Consider the following 24,382-nt stretch of genomic DNA (forward strand, 5'->3'; position numbering starts at 1 on the left):
CATAACATGGATTAAAATGGTAGAGGATTCGACATAAATCCACCTTAATGTGTTCTTCATTTAAGGTTAACAGTTATGTATATATAATGTTCATATGTCATTTGACGACTAAGAAAGCCATAAAGGAGACGGCACTATAGGGTTGGAATAGCTAAACCGACATTTATAATGTTTTTCCCACACGCACGCACACTCGCAAGGGTGCCAGTGGCAAAAATCGACACCTTTTTTATAAATAGGTGTCGGTTTTTAAATGGTATCGGCACCTATCTTTTCTGCCAAAGAAAGGTGTCAATTTCTATTAAAAAATGACACCTTTATACAAGGTAAAAGTGCTGGTTTTTAATACAACAGATACCTATCTCCCGTCCTCCTGTCCTTGTCTCCTCAGTCTCTTCGCTTTCTTCTTATTCTCTTTTCTTCCTTCTTTTCCTTTCTCGTCCAGCCCGTGCTCCTCTCCCTTTCCTTCCTCTTTCCCAAGCCACCACCTCCCTCACCTCTCCTCCCTTCTCGTCTCTTCTCCTCCCCAAATCAATAGTCGTAATTCACCATGCCGCCTCCTCCCTTCTGCCTCCAGGGCCAACGGAGCCGCAAGGGGAAGCGCCGCGCCGACGGGGTTGAGCCGACGTAGGGGCACCCCACGGCGATGTTTTCCTCATTGGGTGGGGGAGCGGGAGAGTGCCGGCGTCCGTCGCCGTCAACCACACCTCCTGCGCCACGGCGCCATTGCCATCCTCGCCCCCCCTCGCTGCACGTCGACGCTGCAGCGCCCTCACAAGGGAAAGCACAATGCCGATGTGGCCGAGCCAACGCGGCGCCGTCGTCCTTGTCGTGTGAGGGAGCAGGAGGAGTGCCGGCGCTCGTCACCGTCAACCATGCCTCTTGCGTCACGGGGCCACAGGGCCGGCCCTTGGGGGGAGGGGGCTCAGGCCGTGCGGCCGCCCAAGGCCCCCAAAATCTAGGGGGCCCCTATACACATATAGTATATATACTACGTATTGTATAATTCTAGTCCATGGGTCATAGGTCTATATTAAGCTAGACAACTGAATAGTGTAATACAGAAAATGAATTTTAGTCCATCGTCAGGCCTATTTTAGCAAAGCCGAAGCGATCTTCATCTGACTCCAGTCGCTTCGCCTCGATCTCTTCATCTGACTCCAGTCGCTTCGCCTCGATCACATCACGCCACTCGCCATGTCGCCTTGATCACATCATGCCGCTCGCTGCTCCTGCGCTCTCGGTGACTTCTCGACTTCTCGGTGTCTCGCAAACGGAAACAGCAAGTCGGAGAATCACGGCTCACCAGTAGCCACGCTCGTGTCGATCGTTCGCCGGTCATCTTCTCAGCTCGGTACTGCTATTTATTTCTTTTTTTAAAATGTTATATATAGATAATTTTATCACATCGAATGTTGTGTGTTTATAAGACTATATAAATATACATATATTAGTTATGTATATATATATATATAAGGGCCTCTATATAAGTTTTTGTCCTAGGGCCCCAAAACCCCAGGACCGGCCATACGGGGCCGTCGCCGTCCTCGCCTCGCTCGTCGCCACTGCTCCTCAAGGCGCTCCTGCTACCCCGTGACGTTGCCTCGGCGGACCGCTGGGGCTCCTCCGCCGCAAATTTGTTGATTCTTTATGTGAATATTTGATTTTGTTATCTTCCTCCACAAACTTGTTGATTCTCTGATGTGAATATTTGATTATGTGATCTATGAAATGTTGATTCTTTTATGTGTCTTGTATTTTTTTTGTTAGATTTTTTGATTTATTTTTTTTGCTTTGAAGCGTCGGTTCGGCTCGAATTGAGCCGAGCTGGCTTTTTTTTATTTGCAAACCGTATAACTCAAAGGTATCGGTTCTTAAACCAGCACCTTAAAATCATCCTCATCAATACTACCTCCATGGCGCCTGTTGGGATATCTGACATCTATATATGGAGGTTTCTCAACCGGCACCAAATGAAGTAGTGTTTTCTTTATCCTCTTGCATTCGGAATGCGAAATACTAATGTCTGCCCTTCCGATGCTTCTGGATGGCCTTTGGTCAGTTGAGAATCAGCTAAAAATCAGGGCCCAAATTATTATGATCAACTCAACAACCGGTTGCCTTTTCCGAACATAACATGATGACTTCGAAACTTCACTTATATTAGCAGTATGTTTAGAGTTTGCCGGAAGGTGAGCACAGACGTCGTCCAATAATGCACAGCAAAGTTAATTGGCCAGCTAATATAAACCACCTCCCTCTCTCTTTCTCTCGTTGCAACAAGAAGAGACCTAGCTAGCTCGCTCTAAAACTGCACTACATGATCAGTACACGCAGACTGAGCTGGAATGACGGTGTCATGAGGGCTACCTGATTAGGAGCCCATCCCAAGCCTTCCTTCCTAACGTGCTAAAATATACTCGCGATCGGTGCAAGGAACAGAAAGGTGCAGTAGGCGGGCGAATAATCCAGGGTGTTCCCAGCGACGAACGGGCGCCACGTACGGATCACTCGCTTCGCTAGTTAGGCACAAAGGCGAGCGATTGACGCACCATGCATGAATGAATGCCTTGCATTCATATGCCTGAGTTGGTGTGTGTTCGGTTTGTTGGCCCGGCGTGGCGCGCATAGCCCGAATCATGTGGGTGCATGTGCAGAGACCTCCCCTCTCGTTGCAACGCCGAGCGAATGAATTAAAACTGGTGGCTACCTAGCTATACACTACGCTACAAGCCTAGCTACACCAAGCGGATGCATGCATATGCATGCAGCATAGTGACACGCAAGTGCAAGCCAGCCGTCCGTCGTCCGTCCGGCCAGCTGAGCTGCTTAGTTTCTGCGAAGGCGCCGGGCGCGGCCGACGGATCGATCGATGGAGAGATCGAGTGTGTGCGTCGCGAAGCAATATACTAGTAGTAGAACGTTGCTTGCCTAGCTAGGATCACTATTAGAATCGGCGGGTGTCTGGCCAACCGCAGCAACGGCGCCATTAGAATAAGCCGCGCTCGTATCCTTTTGTAGGTGGTTCGCGGTGACGGCCACGGACATGCGCATATGGAGGCGCACCGGCAACGCCATGATTGATCATCATCATCATCGATCGATCGATCGATCAGCTAACGCCTGCACGTTCTATCGTATCAATCCGTGCATATATCCAAACAAAGATTGCGGCTATATATGCGCGCACTCATTGCTACTGCGCAAGAGTGATGCGGCCGGCCTCTCCCGTCCTCGCTGGCTGCTGCGCTCCTGCTTCGTTAGCTCGCTGCTGGGCGAGAGAGAAGAGAAGAACTGAAGAAGCTGTGAGCAGAGCCGATCAGGAGGAGGAGGAGGATCGGAGGATGAAAGGTCGGCATAGCGGCAAGGCGGCGGCGGCGGCGGCACGGTCCATGGCCGGTGGGAGCGAGAGGGGCGGCGTGGTGGAGGACCCTAGGCTGGTGAAGCAGGTTCGGGAGCTGAGGAGGCTGGTGCCCTGCCGCCGCGAGCCGTGCGGGCTCGGCGAGCTGTTCCAGGACGCGGCGAGCCACATCGAGGACCTGCAGGTGCAGGTGAAGCTCATGCGGATGCTGCTCGAGAAGCTCTCCGAGGAGTGATCGGGCGTCGCGGCGTCGCGCGCGCGCGCATGTGCATATGACATTCATGCTAGCTGGTTTACACGCAGGACAGAGTATATGCGTGTGGTGATCAGTTCTGTCCATGCATGGGTCGATCAACCGGCCGGTCGGCAGGAAAACATCCTGATCCTATACATACATACATATATATATATATATATGTATATATATGTATATATATGTATATATATATATGTATATATGTATATATATATGTATATATGTATATATATATATGTATATATATATATATATATATATATATATATATATATATATATATATATATATATATATATATATATATATATATATATATTACAGTCCAATTCATCCGTATACCAGATTTCCTAGTATGAAAAATTGTGTTATTTATTTATTATTTATTATTGTTATTGTTGTTGTTTGATTCATTTATTATGCATTTTTAACCATGTCTGTGCGTTTTCATTGTTTCCTTCTTTTTATATGTGTATCTGCGATTCTGCATGGCCTCCTGGAAAACTCAAATCGGGATATCCCCACGTGTCACTTAAAAAGTCATAAAAAGTTTTAACAAAATTAGTACGATATATCAATATATGATATGTCACTTCACAAACATGAAAATTCAAATTCAACTTATACAAATACAAAAAAAAAACAAATTTGACTATGAATTGAATGCGTAATTCACGGTCAAATTTGTTATTTTTGTTTCGAATTGTATAAGTCGAATTTTAACTCGCATGTTTGCGGCAAGATATATCATATATTGATCTATCTTAATAATTTTTTTTATTTTTTATAACTTTTTTAACGACATATATAAAAGGAGAAGATGTTCCCTCGAGGGACAAAAATTCACTTCCATAGCCTCTCAATATATTGCATTCAAGACGAGCATTCCGAGTAACTTATCCTGGGCCTTATCCTGATGAGATCATCACACGGTGAGCGGCCCATGTGATTTCCCTTTCACTGGAACAAGATCACTTTGACTCCCTCAACTGACCACCGAATCTAAATCGTATCCCTCAACCGCAATATCAGTAATCTTGACTCCCGAACTTGCAAAGCCAGTGCAATTTAACTTTCTTGGTGGTTTTGGAGGGCGGTTTCGCTGACATGACGCACACGTGGCAGTGTTGACCTGGTCTTTGTTCCACGTGGCATTGACGTGGTGCTTATGTGGCATTAAAATAAAAAATATATATGCGGGACCCATTTGTCATTCACACCAAAAAAAATTGTGGAACCCACTGACATGTGGGTCCCACATGCCACCCTCTCTTATCCCTTCTTCCTCCTCCCTTCTCTATCTCTCCCTCTTTCTCTTCGTGCGTGGGGAGTGGCGTCCGGATCGGTGGCGGCGACGGTGGGCGATGGACGGAGCGGCAGCCGACAGTCTTCGCGTCGCCTCTGCCGCCTCCGCTGCTGCAGTAGCAGGGATTCGGGTTCGGCGGTGGCGGCGCTCAGCAAGGGCGTGGCGGCGAGGGCACAACAGCGACGAGCAGGATGATTCCAGCGACGATGGCGTGGGGCGGCCGCGGCGGGGAGGGAGCGAGCAGGGAGCGGTGGCACGAAGGAATGTGCACGGCGGAGGACACCGAGTGCACCGAGGAGGAGGAGGAGGAGGAGCGCGAGAACGCCGCCGCCCTAGCGGCCACCGAGCCCCCTGCTCCTGCCGCCAACTTCCTCAGCCTTCGCGAGGTCGCCGCGGGCGCGGCCGGCGGCAAGTCCAAGAGGAAGAAGGGGGTGGTCTCACGACGGACGTGGTTGGGGAGGGGGCCCGTGTCGGAGGAGGAGGAGGAGCTCCAGCCGTCGCTACGCATCATGGTCAGGTCGACGCCAGAGCGCTCGAGGCCAGTCCGCCGCCGCGCGTTGGGGCGCGGGAGTGTTGACCAAAAAATCGAACACACTAGCCTGGGAGATCTGCTTAGCTCCAGTGCAGGTCCAAAGGTTGTTGAGATGCGGGCGTGCCAATCAGTTTGATCCTGCAACTGACAAGATATGCAAATAGTAGATCAAAACAGCCGATCAGCTGACAAGCCGATGGAGTAGTTCCAGCCGATGCCGATAATAGCCGATGCCGATACCAGCCGATAGCGATAGGGTTTAAGCAATCGGCTATACGTCCAATGTAGATAATGATATAAAGGCAATCGGTTACCGATAATAAAATATAACAATAATATAGTCCAGTATAAACCAATCAGCAAATAATGATATGATAAATAAGCATCGATTCGAAGGTCAAAGCACACATCGGCTGGAGGTCCGATGTCATGAAATCCACAAGATTAGATTAAACAGTGAAGCCTTTGTTGTCATCGGCTAAATCCAACTTATATGTATATGCAATCCTTATGAGCCGATGCAACGTCTAGATAACTCACCGGCTGAAACCCCGATGAAACCCTTATTGGCAATCAAGAAGCAGGCTAGAGATTATGGTTCTAAGCACGACTTAGTAGATCAAACTTAACTGATGCGGCACTAAGTATGAAAAGAAACATAATATCTAGACAATCAAGCCGTTGACTGAGTTTTCAGGGTGGTAGATGTCTAAGCTAATCTAATCTAGCAACGCGATTTAGCCGATACCGGCAGAAACCCTAAAACGAGAAGCAGTCGATAGAGCTAAATTGATATGCTAAGACTAGATTAACAGAGACATATGATAAATAGGTAGGCAAATATATTATCCAAAGCAGAGTAATCCAAGAGGTCGAATGTACTGATGCAGCCTTGAACGACGCCAACGTAGACAATACAATTGCCTGGACCGACGGAACATTTGACTTATCCCTTCGCCGGAGATCGAAGACGATGCAGCCCCGCGTCGGGTGCCAAGTCCCACTGGGCGCCGAATTGTATTGATCATAGAGATAGATTACATAGACCCCGGGTGTACATATTTATACCCATGGGTTGATACAAGTCCTTGTCGGACAAGAAAGAAACTAAAAAAGAAAAGATAAAGTCCTTATCAGACATTAAACACACTTTCCTAAAGATAAAAGGAAACTAACAAACTATTCCTAATTAATAGATAAACTGCCATGCCGCATCCTCTTTAAACTCGGTCACTTCGGGATAAGCTTCCTTTAGTAGATTGATTTCCTTAACCGAATATAGCAGGAATCCGACTATTGGCGACTTGATAACTCCCATCGGCTGATTCCGAGATGTTGCAGCCGATAATGATTCTAAGCCGATGACGTCTTTGCCGATTACCAAATTTCACTGTTAACAGCGAGCTATCGCTCCCTTTCCACCGCGGCCACCGCCCACCTTGCCGTCGACGCTGCGGCCGCCACCCAACTCACTGCCCACGACACAGAACTGGGACAAGGAGCGTTCTCCCATCTCCCCCGACGCATTCTGTCGCACGTCGCCTGAGGTCCACCGCCCATTTCAGGGAGGAGCTGCTCCCGCACTCGTCGCCCGAGGTCCACCGCCCACCGCTGCCACCACTCCGGCACCCGCTCGCCGCTGTCGCCGACTCATGTCAAGGGGAGAGAGAGAGAGAGAGAGAGAGAAATAAGGGAGAGATGAGGAAGAAGGGTAGTGAGAGAGAAGATGACATGTCGGACCCACATGTCTGTGGGTCCCACAATTTTATTTTTGTGTGAATGACAAATGGGTCCGCATATATTTTTTTATTTTAATGCCATATAAGCGTCATGTCAATGCCACGTGGAACAAAGACCAGGTCAACACTACCACGTGTGCGCCACGGCAGTGAAACCGCCCTAAACCACTAGGGGAGTCAAATTGCACTGGTTTTGCAAGTTCGGAGGTCAAGATTTCTGATATTGCAGTTGAGGGATACGATTTAGATTCGATGGTCAGTTAAGGGAGTCAAAGTGATCTTATTCCCCCTCTCACTCTCACCGTCTCACGGCGATTCGGGATGACAAGCTGGCTCACAGGTGTGAAGCCTGTATGTTTGGGCCCAGAGCACGGTTTTACTAACGGGCAGGTCGAATATCCACGGCCTCAGAGTCACAGTTAAAACCCATGAGGTTTTTGTTTTTTGTTGAACAAAAACCCATGAAGTTAGCAAGACATCGATGTGTAGTAGTTGTTGGGGTCTTAGAAGAGGAGACACTCAAACACGGGAGGTAGACAATGTGCAAGAAAAATCAAAGAATTATAAGAGACCTCGTCCTCTAGAACTTTCTTTTACGTAACTCTAGAACCATTTCAAATCGTGGCAAAGAGGTCATATAAGATCTCACCCACAAATTAATTATATGTATATTGCTACGCGTTACAACATAATCCTTTACATAACTAGTTGTAAACTTAATTATCAGTGCACAACGACCTTGGTGTACTTCGTCATGTCAGTAGTGGCTCGCCCGTCAGTCTTGAGCGGAAAATAGAAGGGGTAAATCTCGTAGCGCACCCAACAGGTGTTGTATTCGATCTGACATCCCTCCGCGGCGTTGCAAATGTCGCCGAAGTTGGACACCGCCGTCGACAGGCATTGGGCACATGCCAGCGGTGCTAGATCCCGCGTGCACTGCGACAGCCCGTAGATGTTCACAAACGTCATGTATTTTTTCTTCACCCTTCCCAATGCGGCACTCCCCGCGGTCGCCACCGCCTGCGCTATCGCCTTGTCCATCGTCTTCGCCACCGCCTTTTGGAACGTCTTAGGGTTGTCCATGTTTTCTTCTTTCCTAATTCTTACGCTGGCGTCCACCCTCGTGTCCACCTGTCCAATAAAGTTGGCGTTCTTGTACCGCATGAAGCAGTAGTCATACCTGAAATTACATATGTATGTACGTCACACACAACACATGATATAAGTTCTTGTCATAAAAAAAACAGTCGTGCATAATCGTAGTTTTTAAAAGAAAATCTTATCGGCCTTCTTATATTTAAACTAGGTGATACCAAGTGCTTTGCTGCGAAACGCATAGATGAATATATGTTAAACATTATATAAATAATGAATATTGAAATATTGTGAAAATGATGTGAGAAAGATGATTTGACATATTTGCATGTTAAACACTACAATATTATACTCTAGAATAGTACTGGTTAATAGGCGATGCTGTGGAATACCTCTATATTAAGTGTTAGCTTGTAATATTTGCTAGTGGGTACCAAAAATATATATATATATATATATATATATATATATATATATATATATATATATATATATATATATATATATATATCTATATATATATATATATATATATATATATATATATATATATATATATATATATATAGATAGAAGGTATAGATTAAAAGAAGCAAAATTTTTAGTGCAATTTGATCAAACCAAGTCACTAAAAGGAACATACATATAGTTTTCTCATCACGTAAAGGCAACAAGCTACCATAGTACGGAGGGAGTAAAAGAGCAAACTTGAATCAGTATATATATACTTTCTCCGTTTCACAGTGTAAGACTTTCTAGCATTGTCCACATATATATATATGCATATGTCTAGATTTATTAACATCTAAATAAATATAGTCAATGTTATAAAGTTTTACATTGTGAAACGAAGGAAGTAAATTATTCACGGGACAAAGATACAGTACCATATTAAAGCCTACGGCAAAAGGCTGAGTTTTAAACGGTAACTTGGAACGGCTACTTGTAAATTAAATAACATTTTTCAGTTAGCAATCATGAATACTCGATTAAGTATGTGCTAATGTTTTTATTTTATTTGACGTGGAATCGAAAAGCCTACCCAACAGCCAATTGAACGTAAAATGTCTAACCAAGAACGCAGCCAGGCACCATTTGTTTTTAATGAAGATGAAGATAACGGGTATGTTTACTTTAATGAAAAAAACCTTACCAAATTTTTACAATACCAAGTCACAAAAATTTTGGCAGGATTTTTTATATAGTTATCAAAATTTGGCAACAAACTAGGGGCCGTTTTGGTTTAATGCCAAAAACATACCTTACCAATTTATTGGCAAATTGAATAGTTTGTGTGTTAGTTTGGATTGAGACCAAATATTTGGTAGTGCCCCTAAAATATTTGGTCATAGTCTAGAAGTTTCTTCACTATGCTATAGGAATTTGGCTCTAAATTGATAGCAATCCAAATGTTAGCTAAATAATTGGCCCTACCTATATTTTAGTAGTGCCAAAATTTGCCTAGACTTTGGCACTACCAATGAATTGGTAGGGTAAAGAACCAAACAAGCCCTAAATGTAGCCACTTTTTGTCAACTTTATCAAATTTTGGTAAGGTTGAAAATGGTATCAAAGTGAACCGGCCAAATGTTAGGGCATGAAAAATAACGAAACCAATTGACACATGGTTAATTTATTTAATATTTCAAGCAACTTTTTATATAGAAAAGATTTTCATAAAATATATCATTCAACCGTTTAAAAAACATGTTGATGAAAACTGATGTAAAATTTGTATCTGAAGTGGAATAAAATCTGTCGAATATTGACGCACTGGACCGTAGCTAGCGTAGCTGCATACCACATCCTGGAGTCCGATGCATAGTGGCAGAAGGAGAGGGTGTAATTGGCAGCTTCGACGAGGCATGCCTTGCAGTCGCTGGCGGAGACGTCGCCGCGGCACTGCGCGAGGCCGTAGAAGACGTTGTTGCCCTTGCCGGCGGAGGACGTGGCAAAGCCACCGTTGGAGGCCGCCTTGGCGACGAGGTCGGAGACGACGGAGTTGATGCTGCGCCGCCTCGTCTTGCCGTTAATTTCAGCGTCGCTCGTCCCCGACTCCGAGCAGTAGCCGCCAATGGGATCCGTAGCCATGCCCAGTGGGAGCAATGCCAAGGAGACAAGTAGTAATACCAGGCAATGGCGCGTTCTCCTGCTTAACGCCATAGCGCCAATTACACAGACAAGTTATTAGCTAGTACGAGTAGCTGTACAGATGTTAGATGCGTGTTGTGTCTTCGGTTCGCTGGTTGGAGCTTATAAAGATGAGTGGATGGGGAAGGAGAGATGTGCTTGCAGGGGAAACAGCTAGCCAAAACAGGAGCGTAGTATCAAAATCCTTGTTCTTTTATTTCTCGCCGGGCCGTCGAAAGTCGTTCGCCGGCCGCAAAGAATCTTTGTTCTTGCTTGCAGACCTTATTTGACTGTTCAGGTGGTTGCATTCAGAGATTGTGGGCAAATCCATATCCACTGCACGCCGAATTTGCCACAAGGGATGCATGTCCATTCGCCGGCAGCGTGGGCACGATTATCTGGCAGGCTTGCGAATATCGCGAACTTGCTAGCTGCTGATGCTGCTGGTGGTGGCTGGTTGCTTGCTGCATAGAATTATTGACCGTAAATCTATATGTTGACGCAAACAGTTGTGTAGAAAGAGAAATTCCGGATTTGTTTGGTAACATGAGGGAAGAAAATTGATAGTGATCACTTATCTTTTTTGGATAATCACCGGATAGGAGAGATTCCCCACTTGAATTTTTTCATTGATAAGAGGTTTCATTACAAAGAGGGTTATATGGGACGGGCAGATCGACAGTGCCGTTGCCAGTACATATGTTGGAGTTGCATAGGACGGGAGAAAATTTCTTTCCAGGCTGAAACTACAATCTGATCAGGGCGCCGGATACGCTCAGCCCACAAGTTAGCTTCATCAAAACAGCGTTGAAGGAGTAGTCGTAGGGAAGGTTGCTCATTTCTGAAGATGACATCGTGTCAGCAGTTCCACATACACCACCAGCAGAGCAAGAAGAAGGTCCGATGGTTCTCAAAAAAAAAAAAGAAGAAGGTCCGATGGTGCGCCACCGGTATGGTTGCAGTTGCAGGGGGCAAATGCAGCCGACATCTCGTACATCAGAGATTCCAGGGTCAATAAAGAGGGCTGCCCAGAAGTTGCAGGTGAAAGGGCACAGCAGGTATAAGGTGGCTGGCCGTTCCATCGTTGAGTCCACAGATATGACAAGTTAGGGATGAGACAATTGTATTAGCATGCAGGTTCTTTTTTGTTTTGTTGGTAGGCGCTCTTTTGATAGAAGCCAACAAAAAAATGTATCTTCGGGGGTGGGGGGGGGGGGGGGCAGTTCTTGTCCATTTGAGATGAAGGTAGCAGGAGCTCATAGGCTTGCTTGGTGGTGAGAGCTCCAGTAAATCTATCGGGGACAGCTATTTTTTGAGATCTTGTTGATCTGTCAGGGTTTGGGCGGCGTGTCAATTGCTGCTCTACAGCCGAAGAAAGGCGTGGCACCGAGGATTCGCTCAGCCCCATTTGAATTGTCACTACAACAGAGACAAGTTTGTGCATAGAGTGAAAATGCAGGGCTTGAAATTGTTAACAGAGAGGCTTGTTTAGTAGCCAGTAATCATTCCAAAAATTGATAGTGACCAGTGAGATTAACATGAAAATTTAATTTTTAGTCTCAATCTCTTCTTTAATAAAGGTGGCGGGACTCAATAAGAAGTTTATTGAAGATTAAATTTTAAATGAAAAATGAATGGTTGAGATTTAAGGATTTTGCTTCCAATTACCATCCCTACTCCCTCAATTCTCTATCTTATCCTACCAAAACTCTCAAGTCTCCTAATCAAACAGAATCATTAATAGTCCCATCCCTTTAAACTCTTAGGGTGTGTTCGCATATGCTGGTTCCCAACCCGGAATAGTAACACGAAAAACAGAGTAGTCCATTAGCACGTGATTAATTAAGTATTTGCTATTTTTTTTCAAAAATGGATTAATATGATTTTTAAGCAACATTTGTATAGAAACTTTTTGCAAAAAGTACACCGTTTAATAGTTTGAAAAGTGTGCGCGTGGAAAACGAGAGAAATGGGTTAAGAAAAAGGGGTGCCAAAGACACCCTTAATCCGTCCTACAAACTTCCTCCAACCACAACGAACCCTTTGGTCATAAAATTTTGATGTAAGATATATTAAACTTTTAGAACTTTAAGCACTCTAGCACTAATTAACTCCGAAAAACGTCCATTAGTTTTCTGGTTAGGTTCATAAGGTGATGGGCTAGACGACCTTGGTTTAAAGTTTCACCCCTTCTAATTATTTAATATTAGGTCATTCCCTAATACTATTTGCTAGTAGTAATTAACTCCTTAATCTGAACTTACGTCGATGGGAATGCTTAAAGGCATGCTTAAAGTTTCATGATTTGCAAAAATTCATGAGATGTTGGTTCGACGCCGATCACGATCACTCCGATATTTCTTAGATGTTACTAAGCCATGAAATGGCGAGACAGCGGGGGGCTCCTAGCTAGTGCGTGCGCGTCGCTAGCGTACTCCCCTCTTAAGTCTTAACTACCTCTATTAGTAATATACTTAACACTAATGATAGTAATTAGTAAAGATTCTGGAGATTTTTTTGGGTGATTTTTTTACTAACATATTGAAAATTTTTTAAGTTAGATTTGAAAACTTTCGATTTAAGTTTTAAATTCTAAAGTTAAATTTTGAAAACTTTCAACTCGAGATTTGAAAACTTTCAACTCAGATTCGAAAACTTTCAACTCGAGAATTGAGATTCAAAAACTTTCAAGTCCAGATTTGAAAAATTGAAAACTTTCAATTTGAGATTTAAAAATTTTCAACTCGAAATTTGAAAACTTTTAACTCGATATTCGAAAACTTTCAAGTCTAGATTTGAAAAATTTAAAAACTTTTAAATCGAGATTTGAAAACTTTCAACTTGAGATTTGAAAACTTTCAAGTCGAGATTTAAAAACTTTCAAGTTCAAATTTAAAAATTTTCAGCTCAAAATTTAAAAACTTTCAAACTCAAAACATGCTAAAAGATTAAAAAAATAATCAGAAAAAAGTGGGAAAAAAGAAAAATATCGGTAAAAAAAAGACGTGGGAGGCGCGCGCTAGCGGGCCGGCGCTGGGACTTCTGGGCCTAATACGCGCGTGAGAGAATTAGCGATTCTGGAGACAGCGCGTGGTACCCCAGAACAATAGTATTATTTCGGCGGAATAAGTTCACTTTGTGACCCTCAAAAGTGATCAAAATCTAATCCATGGCCCTAAATCAGAAAACCGGATATCTTTTGACCCCCAAACTCTTAAAACCGGTGCAATTTGACTCCCTCGGCGGTTTTGGAGGGCGGTTTCGCTGACGTGGCGCCTACGTGGCGATATTGACTGAGTCTTTGTTCCACGTGGCAGTAGGATTAAAAAATATGAGTGGGACCCATTAGTCATTCACACAAAAAGAAATGTGGGCCCACTGATATGTGGGGCCCACGTGGCAGTGCTTTCCTTCTTCCTCCTCCCTCTCTCCCTTCTCTCTCTTTCTCTCCCCTTCTTCCCCTTCGGCCGGCGGGCGGGAGGGCAGTGAGAACGAGCGGCGGCGGGCGGCGAGGCCGGAACTGCGGCGGCAGGCGGGAGGGCAGGCGAGGGCTGGGAGCCCGGAATCCTACTCCCCATCTCCGGCGCCCGCCACCACCACCGCCCGGAGGAGAGCTTCTCGCCGGTGCTGCTACTAATCCCCATACCCACCTGCTCAGCTCAGCTCAGCTTCCCAGCTCGGCAACTGAGGAGAGGGAGAAAGGGAGGCAAGAAGAAGAAGCCGAGGAGCTCGGCGAGGTGAGGAGGGGAGCCGAGGAGGAGGCTGAGGAATGCGGCTGTCCTGGCACTCATGCTCTCCTCCCTCATCGCGCTCTCCATCATCCGCGCCAGGTTCTCCCCCATCCTCCTCTTCTTCCTCTCGCCGCCGCCGCCGCCGCTGTTAATTGTTTTGTTGGATGCTGCTATGGCGAGAGGCGAGAGCTGATTTGGAGGTTCTCCTTCGCAGCTAGTGATGGAGGCGAGGCCCTCAAGCTCGTGGCCGACGAATCCAAGCTCGTCGTCACCACCAATCACGTCGTCGTCAACACCGAATCCGGCGACTAGTCCTCGTCGTTGTCGTCGGCAGCTGGTAATTACGAGATGTGTTTCTTGGATCTGCTCGCGCGTGAGCGGCGTAGTGCAGCGCATTGCTTGAGCTGGCTTGGCTGATTCGTTCTTGGCGATTTCATATCCGTTCTTTCGATTTGGCTTTAGTTCAAACAAGGACTAGAGGAGAAGAAAAAAAGGAAAAGGAATCGAAGCATCCATGATTTATTTCTTGAATTTTTTTCTCCCGGCGAGTTGCTATCCTGGTTCATAATTTATTTCTTGGGCTTTCTGGAGTTTTGCGCTAAAGAATGGCGTGGATTCGGCTGCGAGATTCCGCGACCAGATCTAATTAAACTGATTTTCCTCGTGATGCTGCAGCGGAGGAGGTCGCCGCTCCGGCGAAGCCCACCGGGCGGCGGCGATGGGGCCAAGCCGGTGTGCTACGAGACGAGCCGCCGCTCCGACACATGCGAGGCCGCCGGCGACGTGCGCGTGGTGGGGAGCAGTCAGATAATGATGCCGTGCGCGTTCGTCGCCGCCCGCCGCCGCTCGCTCTCGTTGCCCTCCCGCCCGCCGGCCGAAGGGGAAGAAGGGGAGAGAAAGAAAGAGAAGGGAGAGAGGGAGGAGGAAGAACGAAGCACATGTCAGTGGGCCCACATTTATTTTTTTTGAACGACTAATGAGTCCCATGTATATTTTTTAATTCTACTATCACATAAGTGCCATGTCAACGCCACATAGAACGAAGAATTTGCCAATATCGCCATGTAGGCGCCACGTTAACAAAACCGCCGAGGGAGTTAAATTGCACCGGTTTTAGGAGTTTGAGGGTCGAGATATCCGGTTTTATGGTTTAGGGTTATGGATTAGATTTCGATCACATTTGAGGGTCATGAAGTGAACTTATTCCTATTTCGGCGAGCATATGCGGGGCCTACTCGAACTTTTCCATGTCTCTTTTATTTCCTCCTGACGGGCCCGGCCATTCCATTTTGGGCCTTCTTCGTCTGATCAAGCCCAACGATTCTTCCCGGCAGATCCGCTCAGTTCGTCGGCCCCATACAGGAAGAGAACCGGGGTGCCGGAATTGGAAAAAGTACACCGAAGGTCCCTAAACTTATCATCGGGATTAAAAAACGTCCTCAAACCACAAAAACAAATATGCGAGATCCCTTAACTATACAAAACCGGTCACCCGAGTTCCTTTAGTGGTTTTGTCCCCGGGTTTGGCCTACGTGGCGCGTGAGACCCACGTGGGCCCCATATGTCAGCGCGCCACGTCATCACTATCTCTCTTTCCCTTCGTCTTCTCTCTCTGTCTCACTTTACCTCTCTCTAGGCTGGCGACAGGCGACGCGGTGGCGGCGGCGACGTGGGAACAGGCCTCCCATCCCGACAACCAACGCCTCGCTCTTCTTCACCTACGACGAGGCCACGCACCTGCTCACGCCACCGGCCTCCTCTGTTTGTGTTTGGTGAGTGGTGTTTAATCGGCGTCGGTGTTTGGTGGATGCCGTGCAAGCCGAGCGAATGCGCGCGGGGTTGGAGGAAGCGCAGCGACGGTACGTCCGGGCGTTGGTGGCGGCCGCGGCGCGCGCCACGACAGGGAGGGTGCGTGCGGCGGAGGCCAAGCTGGATCGCGCACGTTGCCGCAACGCGGAGCTGGAGGAGAAGCTCCGCCAGATGAGCGCGGAGGGGCAGGCGTGGATGGGCGTTGCCAAGAGCCACGAGGCCGTCGCCGCCGGCCTCCACGCCACGCTCGACTAGCTTCTCCAGTCCCCCTATGCCGTTGCCGCCACCGCGGGGGAGGGCGACGCCGAGGATGCGCAGTCGTGCTGCTTCGAGACTCCAGGCGGCGGCGCCGCCGCCACTGCCGCCGACGCGGTGTCCGGGGCGACGTCGTGCAAGGCCTGCCGTGTCACGGAGGCGTCCGTGCTGCCGCCTGTGCCTGTGCGGCGCCTGCGAGGCCGCCGTTGACGCTTGCCCCGTTTGCGCCGCCACCAAGATCGCCTCCGTCCATGTCCTCCTTTCCTGAAGTCACTCACATGTGCCACACCAGCTACTGCATGGAGTAGGAGATTTCGATAGCGCAACAGCTGTGGCCAAACCGAAACCGGGCATCCGTCAGCCAACTCCGGTGTCAAGCAAGCTAACAACAATCATCCTGTCCCAAGTTACATGGAAATTCATGCTAGGGAAGCCACAGTTCTGTGCATCAGCGATCTCCGGGCCATGCGAGTTTTGTTGGTGGAAACAACAGTGTTCGATGCGGTGAATTGAATGGTTGATTGCCTATCTCATCTGCCGCAGGTACCATTGCTTCGAATATTTGGCAGCCCGGATAGGCACGCACGCCGCCCCGTCTCCCCGTCGGCCGTTGCTCGTCGGTTATCCTCCCCATCAGCCGCCTCCCGTCCTGGCACCCCTTCTCCCCGCCGATCCTCACCTGTCGACGACGTCCCGGCGCCGCTCCCTATCCGCTGGCCACCGCAGCTCCGCGCCTCCGCTTCGCCGGCCGCCGCGCGCTCACACGCTGCTTCCGCTGTCCGCCGCTCAACCCCCCTCGCCGCCCGGTCGTCTGCTCCCTACCCGTCGGCCGGCCTGTAAGAGAAGAGTGCGAGAGAGAGGGGGGAGGAAGGGAGAGAAGAAGAGGGGAAAAGGGGAATTGACGTGGCAAGCCCACATGTGGGTCCCACGCGCCACGTAGGCTAAAACAGGGGTCAAAACTACTAAAGGATCTCGGGTGACTGGTTTTGTATAGTTAAGGGACCCCTCATATCTGGTTTTGCGGTTTGAGGATGTTTTTGTATCCGATGACAAGTTGAGGGACCTTCGGTGTACTTTTTCCGCCGGAATTCCCCGGGGTGCCTCAGCCCTCATGCCTAGGCCCAGGCACGGCACGGCACGGCACGGCCCATTTGCCAGTACCGTGCTTGGGCCGGCGCTTCAGATGATGGGCCGGCACGAAACCTTGTGGGTCAGCCCGCAAAATTTGATGGGCCAGCATGGGTCAACTAAAGTCGGTAAGTCCAAAACCTTAAAGCATGTTCACACTGCCTAGTACTGACCATCTCCCTTCCCATCCACGTTCGGCCACTTCCTCCTTTCTCAAGCTCTCTCTCCTCTCCTCGCAGTCGCAGCGCGGTAGTCTCTAGGGTTTTAGCGGGCGGTTGTCCTCCACCCGCTCGCCGCGTGGCCGCCGCCTTCTCCCCGCGCCACCGCCGATGGACGTCGACTCCGACCCAGCCGCCGAGGGCAAGCCCACCCAGATGGACCTCGAGGACCAGGCATGCCGCCGCCGCCGCCGCCCGACTCCTCCCCACGGGGATTCTACCTTCAGTTTTTGATTGTGACTGTTTTTTTTTTGCCCCTGATGATGGACCCTGTGCAGATTGACGCGAAGGGGAAGGGGAAGAGCGAGGAGCTCGCGGACTCCATCGGGAGCCTCTCCATCGGCCCGGAGCGCACCAATTTCAAGAAGAAGCCGGTGATCATCATCGTCATCGGCATGGCCGGTACATCGATTTCGCATGCTGATTGGTTCATCCTTTGATGTTTAGTGGCAACCAACCTGTCATACAATGAGCTCTTGTTGAGTAATTTTGGGATTGGGAGCTCAGGCCTCAAGGGTCTCGGTTTATGTGATGTAGGGACGGGGAAGACAACTTTTATGCACCGACTGGTATGCCACACCCAGGCTTCAAACATGAGGGGTTATGTGCTCAACCTTGACCCTGCGGTGATGACGCTGCCGTTTGGGGCCAACATAGATATCCGTGATACCGTTCGGTACAAGGAGGTGATGAAGGAGTATGGTCTTGGCCCCAATGGCGGTATCCTCACCTCTCTCAACCTATTCTCCACCAAGTTTGACGAGGTGTGCTTTTCGATCATCATATATTTCATCTCCGTATGTGTTTAGATCAAGTGGTTGTTAGGATTGGGTTACTTGAATGCACACTATCAGGAAGTACTTCAATACCAAGTTAGGCAATACTTAGGCAATTTAATCACTTCAATGGTAGTTTGTATGCAACGATAGTTAGTTAGGGAGCAACAGAAATGGACAGTGAAGAGTTCAGCGATAAGTTTCGACAGTTCAATTTCATTAATAGTTTCTAAATAATTCAAGATTTCACATATACACGCGTAATATTCAATTAGAAGTGTTATTGTCATGCAGCACATAGAGATTCCCAAATAAACTTGCCTAGATTGAGTCCTGTTCCCTTAAAAGATACAATGTAATGAATGCTAATTTAATTTGGTTTATAGGAAGATTATCGTGCATGTATGCTACTAATTGATTCTGCATAGGTAACTTTTCAATTCTTACCTGGAGATGCTTGCACAGTGTCTAATTATGGTTCTAATAGCTGTATGGAATGTGTGTAGGGAAACACTAAATAATGGTCATTTCTCAACAAACTAGCTTATTGATACTGTTGGATGGTCAACATAATATAAAATTGTAATGTTTAACAAATATGTCAATAATGATATAAAATAAACATAAGGGTAGAAAATATGCCCCTAGCCCGTGCAGATGCACGGGTTGATGACTAGTCTAGTAAATTTGTTAAAGGAATGCAATCTGCTTATCATGTTGATGGGATAATATTTCCACAATTCCATGTAAAGTGGTTCAGAAAGCGAGCTTGCTTTTTGCTTACTGCAGCGTACAGATAAATTTGGTTGACACATGATGCAATTCTGCTAATGATCATATGTAACGCCTAATAATTGTCTTTACAGGTTATATCTGTTATTGAAAGACGAGCCGACCAGCTGGATTATGTCCTGGTGGACACGCCAGGGCAGATTGAAATCTTCACTTGGTCGGCTTCAGGAGCTATCATAACAGAAGCTTTTGCATCGACATTTCCAACAGTTGTCGCATATGTTGTTGACACCCCCAGATCAACGAGCCCTGTTACTTTCATGAGCAACATGCTTTATGCCTGCAGTATTCTGTACAAGACCCGCTTACCGATGATTCTGACATTTAATAAGGTTGATGTTGCCAAGCATGAGTTTGCTCTTGAGGTATGTTTGCCATCTATGAATATCTAATTCCTTTGTTGTTGATTCTGGACACCATAAGTGTTGCATTTCAGTAATGCGGTATCGGCATTATGCAACGACTCTCTTTGGTATTTAATCAAGTTGAAACTGTGGCACTTGATTGATATTTGCTCAAATTTGATTGGGCCTGTTAGTTAATTGTCTTATCTGTTTTTTTCCCTACATCTTCTGTAACCAGAGATTACGTTGTTTATTTTATCAGTGGATGGAAGACTTTGAGGCGTTTCAGACTGCCTTGGATTCTGACTCATCATACTCCTCTACATTTACCCGAAGCCTCTCTCTTGTCCTGGATGAGTTTTACAAAAATCTGCGGTCTGTTGGAGTATCTGCTGTATCTGGCGCTGGAGTCAATTCATTTTTTGAAGCTATTGAAGCAAGTGCCAAAGAATACATGGAGAATTACAGGTGTTTTAACTTGCGATGTAGTGCTGCTATCTCTGACTGATATATGCATAGCAAAAATTATATAAGTGGTTGTTATCAAAAAACTTTTCAGGGCTGATCTTGACAAGAGGATTGCTGAAAAAGAGAGGTTAGAGGCTGAGCGTAGGAAGGAGAACATGGAAAGGTTGCAAAGAGACATGGAAAACTCTAAAGGACAGACTGTTGTGCTCAGCACTGGTTTGAAGGACAAAAATCGTGCTACGGATATGATGGATGATGCTGATGAGGAGGAAGAGGAGGCGGCATTAGAAGATTTCAGGATTTCTGAGGATGATGAGGATGAGGATGAGGATGAGGATGAAGGGGAAGATGAAGAAGTGGAGCATTTTGGCTTATAAGGTATTAAAATATTGCTCCGCTGGAATCTGAGTTACCCTAATGTACTCACTTGCAGAGCTCTATTAAATTTATTAATCTGAGTATGGTGTTCCTCTGTTCCAGATACTTGAATGTCATTTTGCTTTGAATGTTAATCGCTGTTACTATCTAGTTATTCATTTGAACCTGCAATTTATAGTCTTTTAGCAACTAATAGTATTGCATACACATGGATGATTGCCATGCCTCATGAAAAGCTTGTGCACTCATCTACATATAGTTTCTTGCACTTAATATGTAATAACTAGCCTATAGAGTCGTTCTTTTGTGTGGCTATAACCTCCCTCTTTATTGAATATGCTTACATGTTTGCAGCAATTAGCTTAAATTTGCAATAACAAAACAACGCAAATATACAATTATAGAACATACTTGTCAGGAAGTGTAACTACAACGTTAACAGATTTATCTTGATTTGTAATTAACAGTATTATCAGGACAACTAATAATTTATCGTGCTTTTGCGTGACTATCACCCCCATCTTTGTTAATTTTTAAATGTGTCATTTCTAGTAATATTGTAAATAGGTTTATAAAGCAAATATGTGGTACGAAGTGTAGTTACAATTTAGGCAAATTTTGCTACAGGACATCGCAACTTTGTGATTTTAGCTGTAGGACACCGCACGTACTCACTTTTGGGGAAAAACACTCTCTAAGTGTGTTTATTTGCCAGTGGACACCATGGCCATTAAAATAATATATTTGTGCCGACATGGCGATTGGGGCCCAAAAATTTTACACGGAGTGACCAAACTACCCCTGGCGATAGGGGCCCCATCTGTCAGGCTTATCTTCTACCTCCGGTCGGGGCAGAGTCGGAGTCGTCGCCGCTTGACCGCCAAATCCGGCTGCTCCTTTTGCTCTCGAGTAAAATTAGTTGAGGGGAAGTCCTCCCTTTATCCTCCTCAACCGTTTCCAGCAAGACCACGACGAGGAGGCGGAGGAGGTGGAGCACGGCGACATCTAGTGCCACAGCCGTGGGAATATGCCGTGGGCGCCGCCGGACCACCCGCGCCTCCTAGAGGAAGAGGAGGCACCGCTGGTATGCACAGCTTCAAATCAGCCCCAAATACAGCAGCTCCAAGCCCTACCCAGCGCGCAAGCCACGGTAGCAAAGCGAGCAGCGGCACCGAGGGCGTCGGCGAGGGGAGCAGCAGTAGCGATGGAGCAAGCAGGTTCTTGATGATTGATGGAGCGAGCAACGGCTACAGTGGAGCTGGTCGCAGAGTGCCGGCGGGACGTCGGCGAAGCAAGTGAAAGGTGGCGGAGGCGAGCTCCTCGCGGCGGAGGCAAGCATATGTCGCAAAGCAGATTCGACAGCGACGACGAGGTGTTGGAGATGGCAGCGAGCTCCATCGTCATTTCTTTTTCTTTTTCCTCTGTGATTTTTTTCTGCAGGATGAAAGACTTGATCGAATCTGATTTTTTTTCAATACTGTGGATCAATTATCGTGGATCAAATCTGATATTTGATTTGAATATAGCTAGCTTAGAGAGAGAAACAGACAGGAAGAGAGAAGATGTTCTTGGGTAGCTGTAGAGAGAGGAAGGGAAGAAGCTGCTGCCAAACATCACCTGAACGCGCAGGGGCAGTTTGGTCACTCCGCGTAAACTTTTGGGGTCCCCTATTGCCTCGTCAGCACGAATACATTATTATAATGGACGCGGTGTCCACTGGCAAATAACCATATTTAGAGAGTGTTTTTCCCCAAAAGTGAGTTTGTGCGGTGTCCTATAGCTAAAACCATAAAATTGTGATGTCCTGTAGCAAAATTTGCCTACAATTTATTGTTCTGAAATAAACAATACTATCCTAATAACAAACAATTAACCATGATTATGCTACATTCGTCACTCTAGTCACGTCTTCGTGCGACCTCGAGTAGCTGCCGGCAATCGCTTTATCTTCTAACATTACACCTTTGTTCTTTGTGTCCACTACCTTGAACATTTTGCTTAACCCAACAATCTCTTCTTGAAAGACACTCAACTATCACCGCAAAGCATATAGGTAGATGAAACACTCAAAGCCAACTTGTTCGTTACATAAAATTATTTGAGATGAAAGGATTTACAGTTCCAAGGGTGTCCTGTAATTAAAATGTAAATCAGTCAACAGTCAAAAGGTTCATATCTCTTCAATAATTATAGAAACTAAAACTATATAAAATGGCAAGTAACTTCATGAGCATTAAACGTTGTAGATATCTTGTAGGATCATTTGCATTGTCAGATCTCTTTAGTCCTGGATCACATTCAAAACAATGTAACTCTAGGGGGAAAAAAGGTAGGATGCTGAGCAATATGAAATTTTCACTTGAAAAAACAGATTATATTGTACATGTGACAGTATTCATATATTGGTACTATAATAATAAGATAAGATAATAGAGGCTTAAATAAACCGTCAATTGTAAAGGAGCTGACAGCACGGACATGTTTTAAACCCAACAGGTGGGATGAGCCAGGTGCGGTTCATGCCATACGAGCAAATGAGTGATGACACATAGGAGAGCCTGGCATACAACATAAGTACTCCCTCGATCCAAATGTGTTAGACCTATTACTTTTGTCACCAAGACCAAGGAGAAATTAACTCATGCTGCATATAACAAAGAAAAAGGAGTGTATAATACAGCCTATTTAGTGATGAGAAGGCAGGGAGCTAGCTAGCTACCTTTGGTTTGAATGACTCAGCCTATTTACCGCTCTCTTTGACTGGTCAAGCTATTGGAAATGAAACATGTCTTTAGATTGAGCAGAGAACTCTATGCATTCGAAGCTCTCCTAGAAATTAAATAGACACCTCATGTTTAAATGGGAGCATATATGAGTTGAGCTTCTGAGTGATGAGAAGTATTAATCCTATAGTGGTTATGCACAAGAAAATTTCTTTTAGGAGCGTGCATTGCTTTTTTTGACAAGATGTAGATGTTTTAACAGCCGGTTTTCAGTTTTAAGATTCTTTAATTCCATCTGATGTTCTTACTTTGTCTTGCAGGTGACTGAACGTAGCGTTTACTTGACGGTGTTTAGGAGAACCTAGTCATGCCTGGTGTTTCTTTCCAGGTGATTAAAACGGAAATGAAATTGTCAATATCATATCAGTAGGGGTGGCTGATTGCTAGTCTGTAAATCGACTCTTCTCTGGGTCAATCTCGTATGCTCATGTCGGCAATGTATGCCACGATTCTATAAAACTTGATATTGAACTTCTGTTTCCTACAGCTGCAATGCCCAAAGTTCATCGCAAATTCTTGGCGAGAGAAGGAAAGCTAAAAATCTGTTCGGTTGTAGTTCCATATAACCTTAGCCGGAAGAGGACCCTCTGACTTTCTTCCTTCTGACTTTGAGTCACTGATACGTGAGTTCATTGGGTAGAGGATCCACATATCAATGATATAAGTTAAATATAAGTAAGTTAAAGCATCTCTAACAGTCTATCCAAATTTGACTCTCCAAATATCTATTTAGCCAACTCTCCATTTAATTTAGCAAGTCAAATTATCTTTTACTTTAACAGCCACTCTATTCGTCCTCTATATTCTGAGTTTATTACAATTGGGCCCACATGTCAGTCTCTACACCTCCTCCTTCTCCCTCATCTTTCTCCCCTTCTCTCCAAACCCCCCTTCCCTCTCTCATCCGTCGCCGCCGCCCCATCCCCATCCCCACCGCCGCTCGGGCTGCGTCCCCATCCGCCGCCGCAGCTGCTCAGGCTCCACCCGTCGGTGCCGCTCTTGGTGGCAAATCCGTGCGCACGTAAGGCAGGCTCGAGGCGACGACGAGGGAAGGCCACAATGGCGGCGCTAGGGCGGCTGGCACTGGGAGGACGACGACGGCGGCGCTGTGAGGGCGACAACGACGACGGAGCCGAGAGAACGACGACGTCGGCACTGGGTGGATGGTGGGGCAGACAGGGAGGGAGCTCTCTTCGCTGGCCGAGGGGCGGCGCGGATGGGCGGCCTCGGCGGAGAGAATGCTACGGGCGGCACTGGATTTGGGAGGAGGAGAGAGGCTAC

General features: G+C 46.6%; 2 protein-coding genes, 1 long non-coding RNA gene and 1 pseudogene across 3 annotated transcripts; 3 read left to right on the top strand and 1 right to left on the bottom strand.

Annotated features, from left to right (window-relative positions):
- Positions 1–7,917: 7,917 nt before the first annotated feature.
- LOC127768693 (cysteine-rich repeat secretory protein 55-like) lies at positions 7,918–10,452 on the bottom strand. Its single transcript, XM_052294321.1, has 2 exons — positions 10,091–10,452; positions 7,918–8,374 (listed from the first exon to the last, which is right to left on the bottom strand). Exons 1-2 carry the CDS (start codon positions 10,450–10,452, stop codon positions 7,918–7,920), a joined length of 819 nt encoding a protein of 272 aa, XP_052150281.1.
- A 3,392-nt stretch (positions 10,453–13,844) lies between these two features.
- LOC127765951 (uncharacterized) lies at positions 13,845–15,493 on the top strand. Its single transcript, XR_008016182.1, has 3 exons — positions 13,845–14,249; positions 14,365–14,487; positions 14,826–15,493. It is a non-coding gene; the product is annotated as an uncharacterized LOC127765951 (long non-coding RNA).
- A 457-nt stretch (positions 15,494–15,950) lies between these two features.
- LOC127765279 (probable BOI-related E3 ubiquitin-protein ligase 2) lies at positions 15,951–16,482 on the top strand (annotated as a pseudogene).
- A 1,045-nt stretch (positions 16,483–17,527) lies between these two features.
- LOC127767994 (GPN-loop GTPase QQT2) lies at positions 17,528–23,583 on the top strand. Its single transcript, XM_052293493.1, has 7 exons — positions 17,528–17,734; positions 17,839–17,962; positions 18,098–18,324; positions 19,203–19,493; positions 19,735–19,940; positions 20,032–20,318; positions 23,362–23,583. Exons 1-6 carry the CDS (start codon positions 17,672–17,674, stop codon positions 20,315–20,317), a joined length of 1,197 nt encoding a protein of 398 aa, XP_052149453.1. The 5' UTR covers positions 17,528–17,671; the 3' UTR covers position 20,318; positions 23,362–23,583.
- The last annotated feature ends 799 nt before the right edge of the window (positions 23,584–24,382 follow it).

Source organism: Oryza glaberrima, chromosome 3 (assembly GCF_000147395.1).
Source record: "Oryza glaberrima chromosome 3, OglaRS2, whole genome shotgun sequence".
Taxonomy (NCBI): Eukaryota; Viridiplantae; Streptophyta; class Magnoliopsida; order Poales; family Poaceae; genus Oryza; species Oryza glaberrima.

Coding starts and splice junctions, on each gene's coding strand:
- LOC127768693 (XM_052294321.1), bottom strand. CDS start 10,452: ATGGCGTTAAGCAGGAGAACGCGCCATTGCCTGGTATTACTACTTGTC. Junction 8,375..10,090: donor GCATCGGACTCCAGGATGTG/GTATGCAGCTAC, acceptor ATGTAATTTCAG/GTATGACTACTGCTTCATGC.
- LOC127767994 (XM_052293493.1), top strand. CDS start 17,672: ATGGACGTCGACTCCGACCCAGCCGCCGAGGGCAAGCCCACCCAGATG. Junction 17,735..17,838: donor AGATGGACCTCGAGGACCAG/GCATGCCGCCGC, acceptor GACCCTGTGCAG/ATTGACGCGAAGGGGAAGGG. Junction 18,325..19,202: donor TCTCCACCAAGTTTGACGAG/GTGTGCTTTTCG, acceptor TTGTCTTTACAG/GTTATATCTGTTATTGAAAG.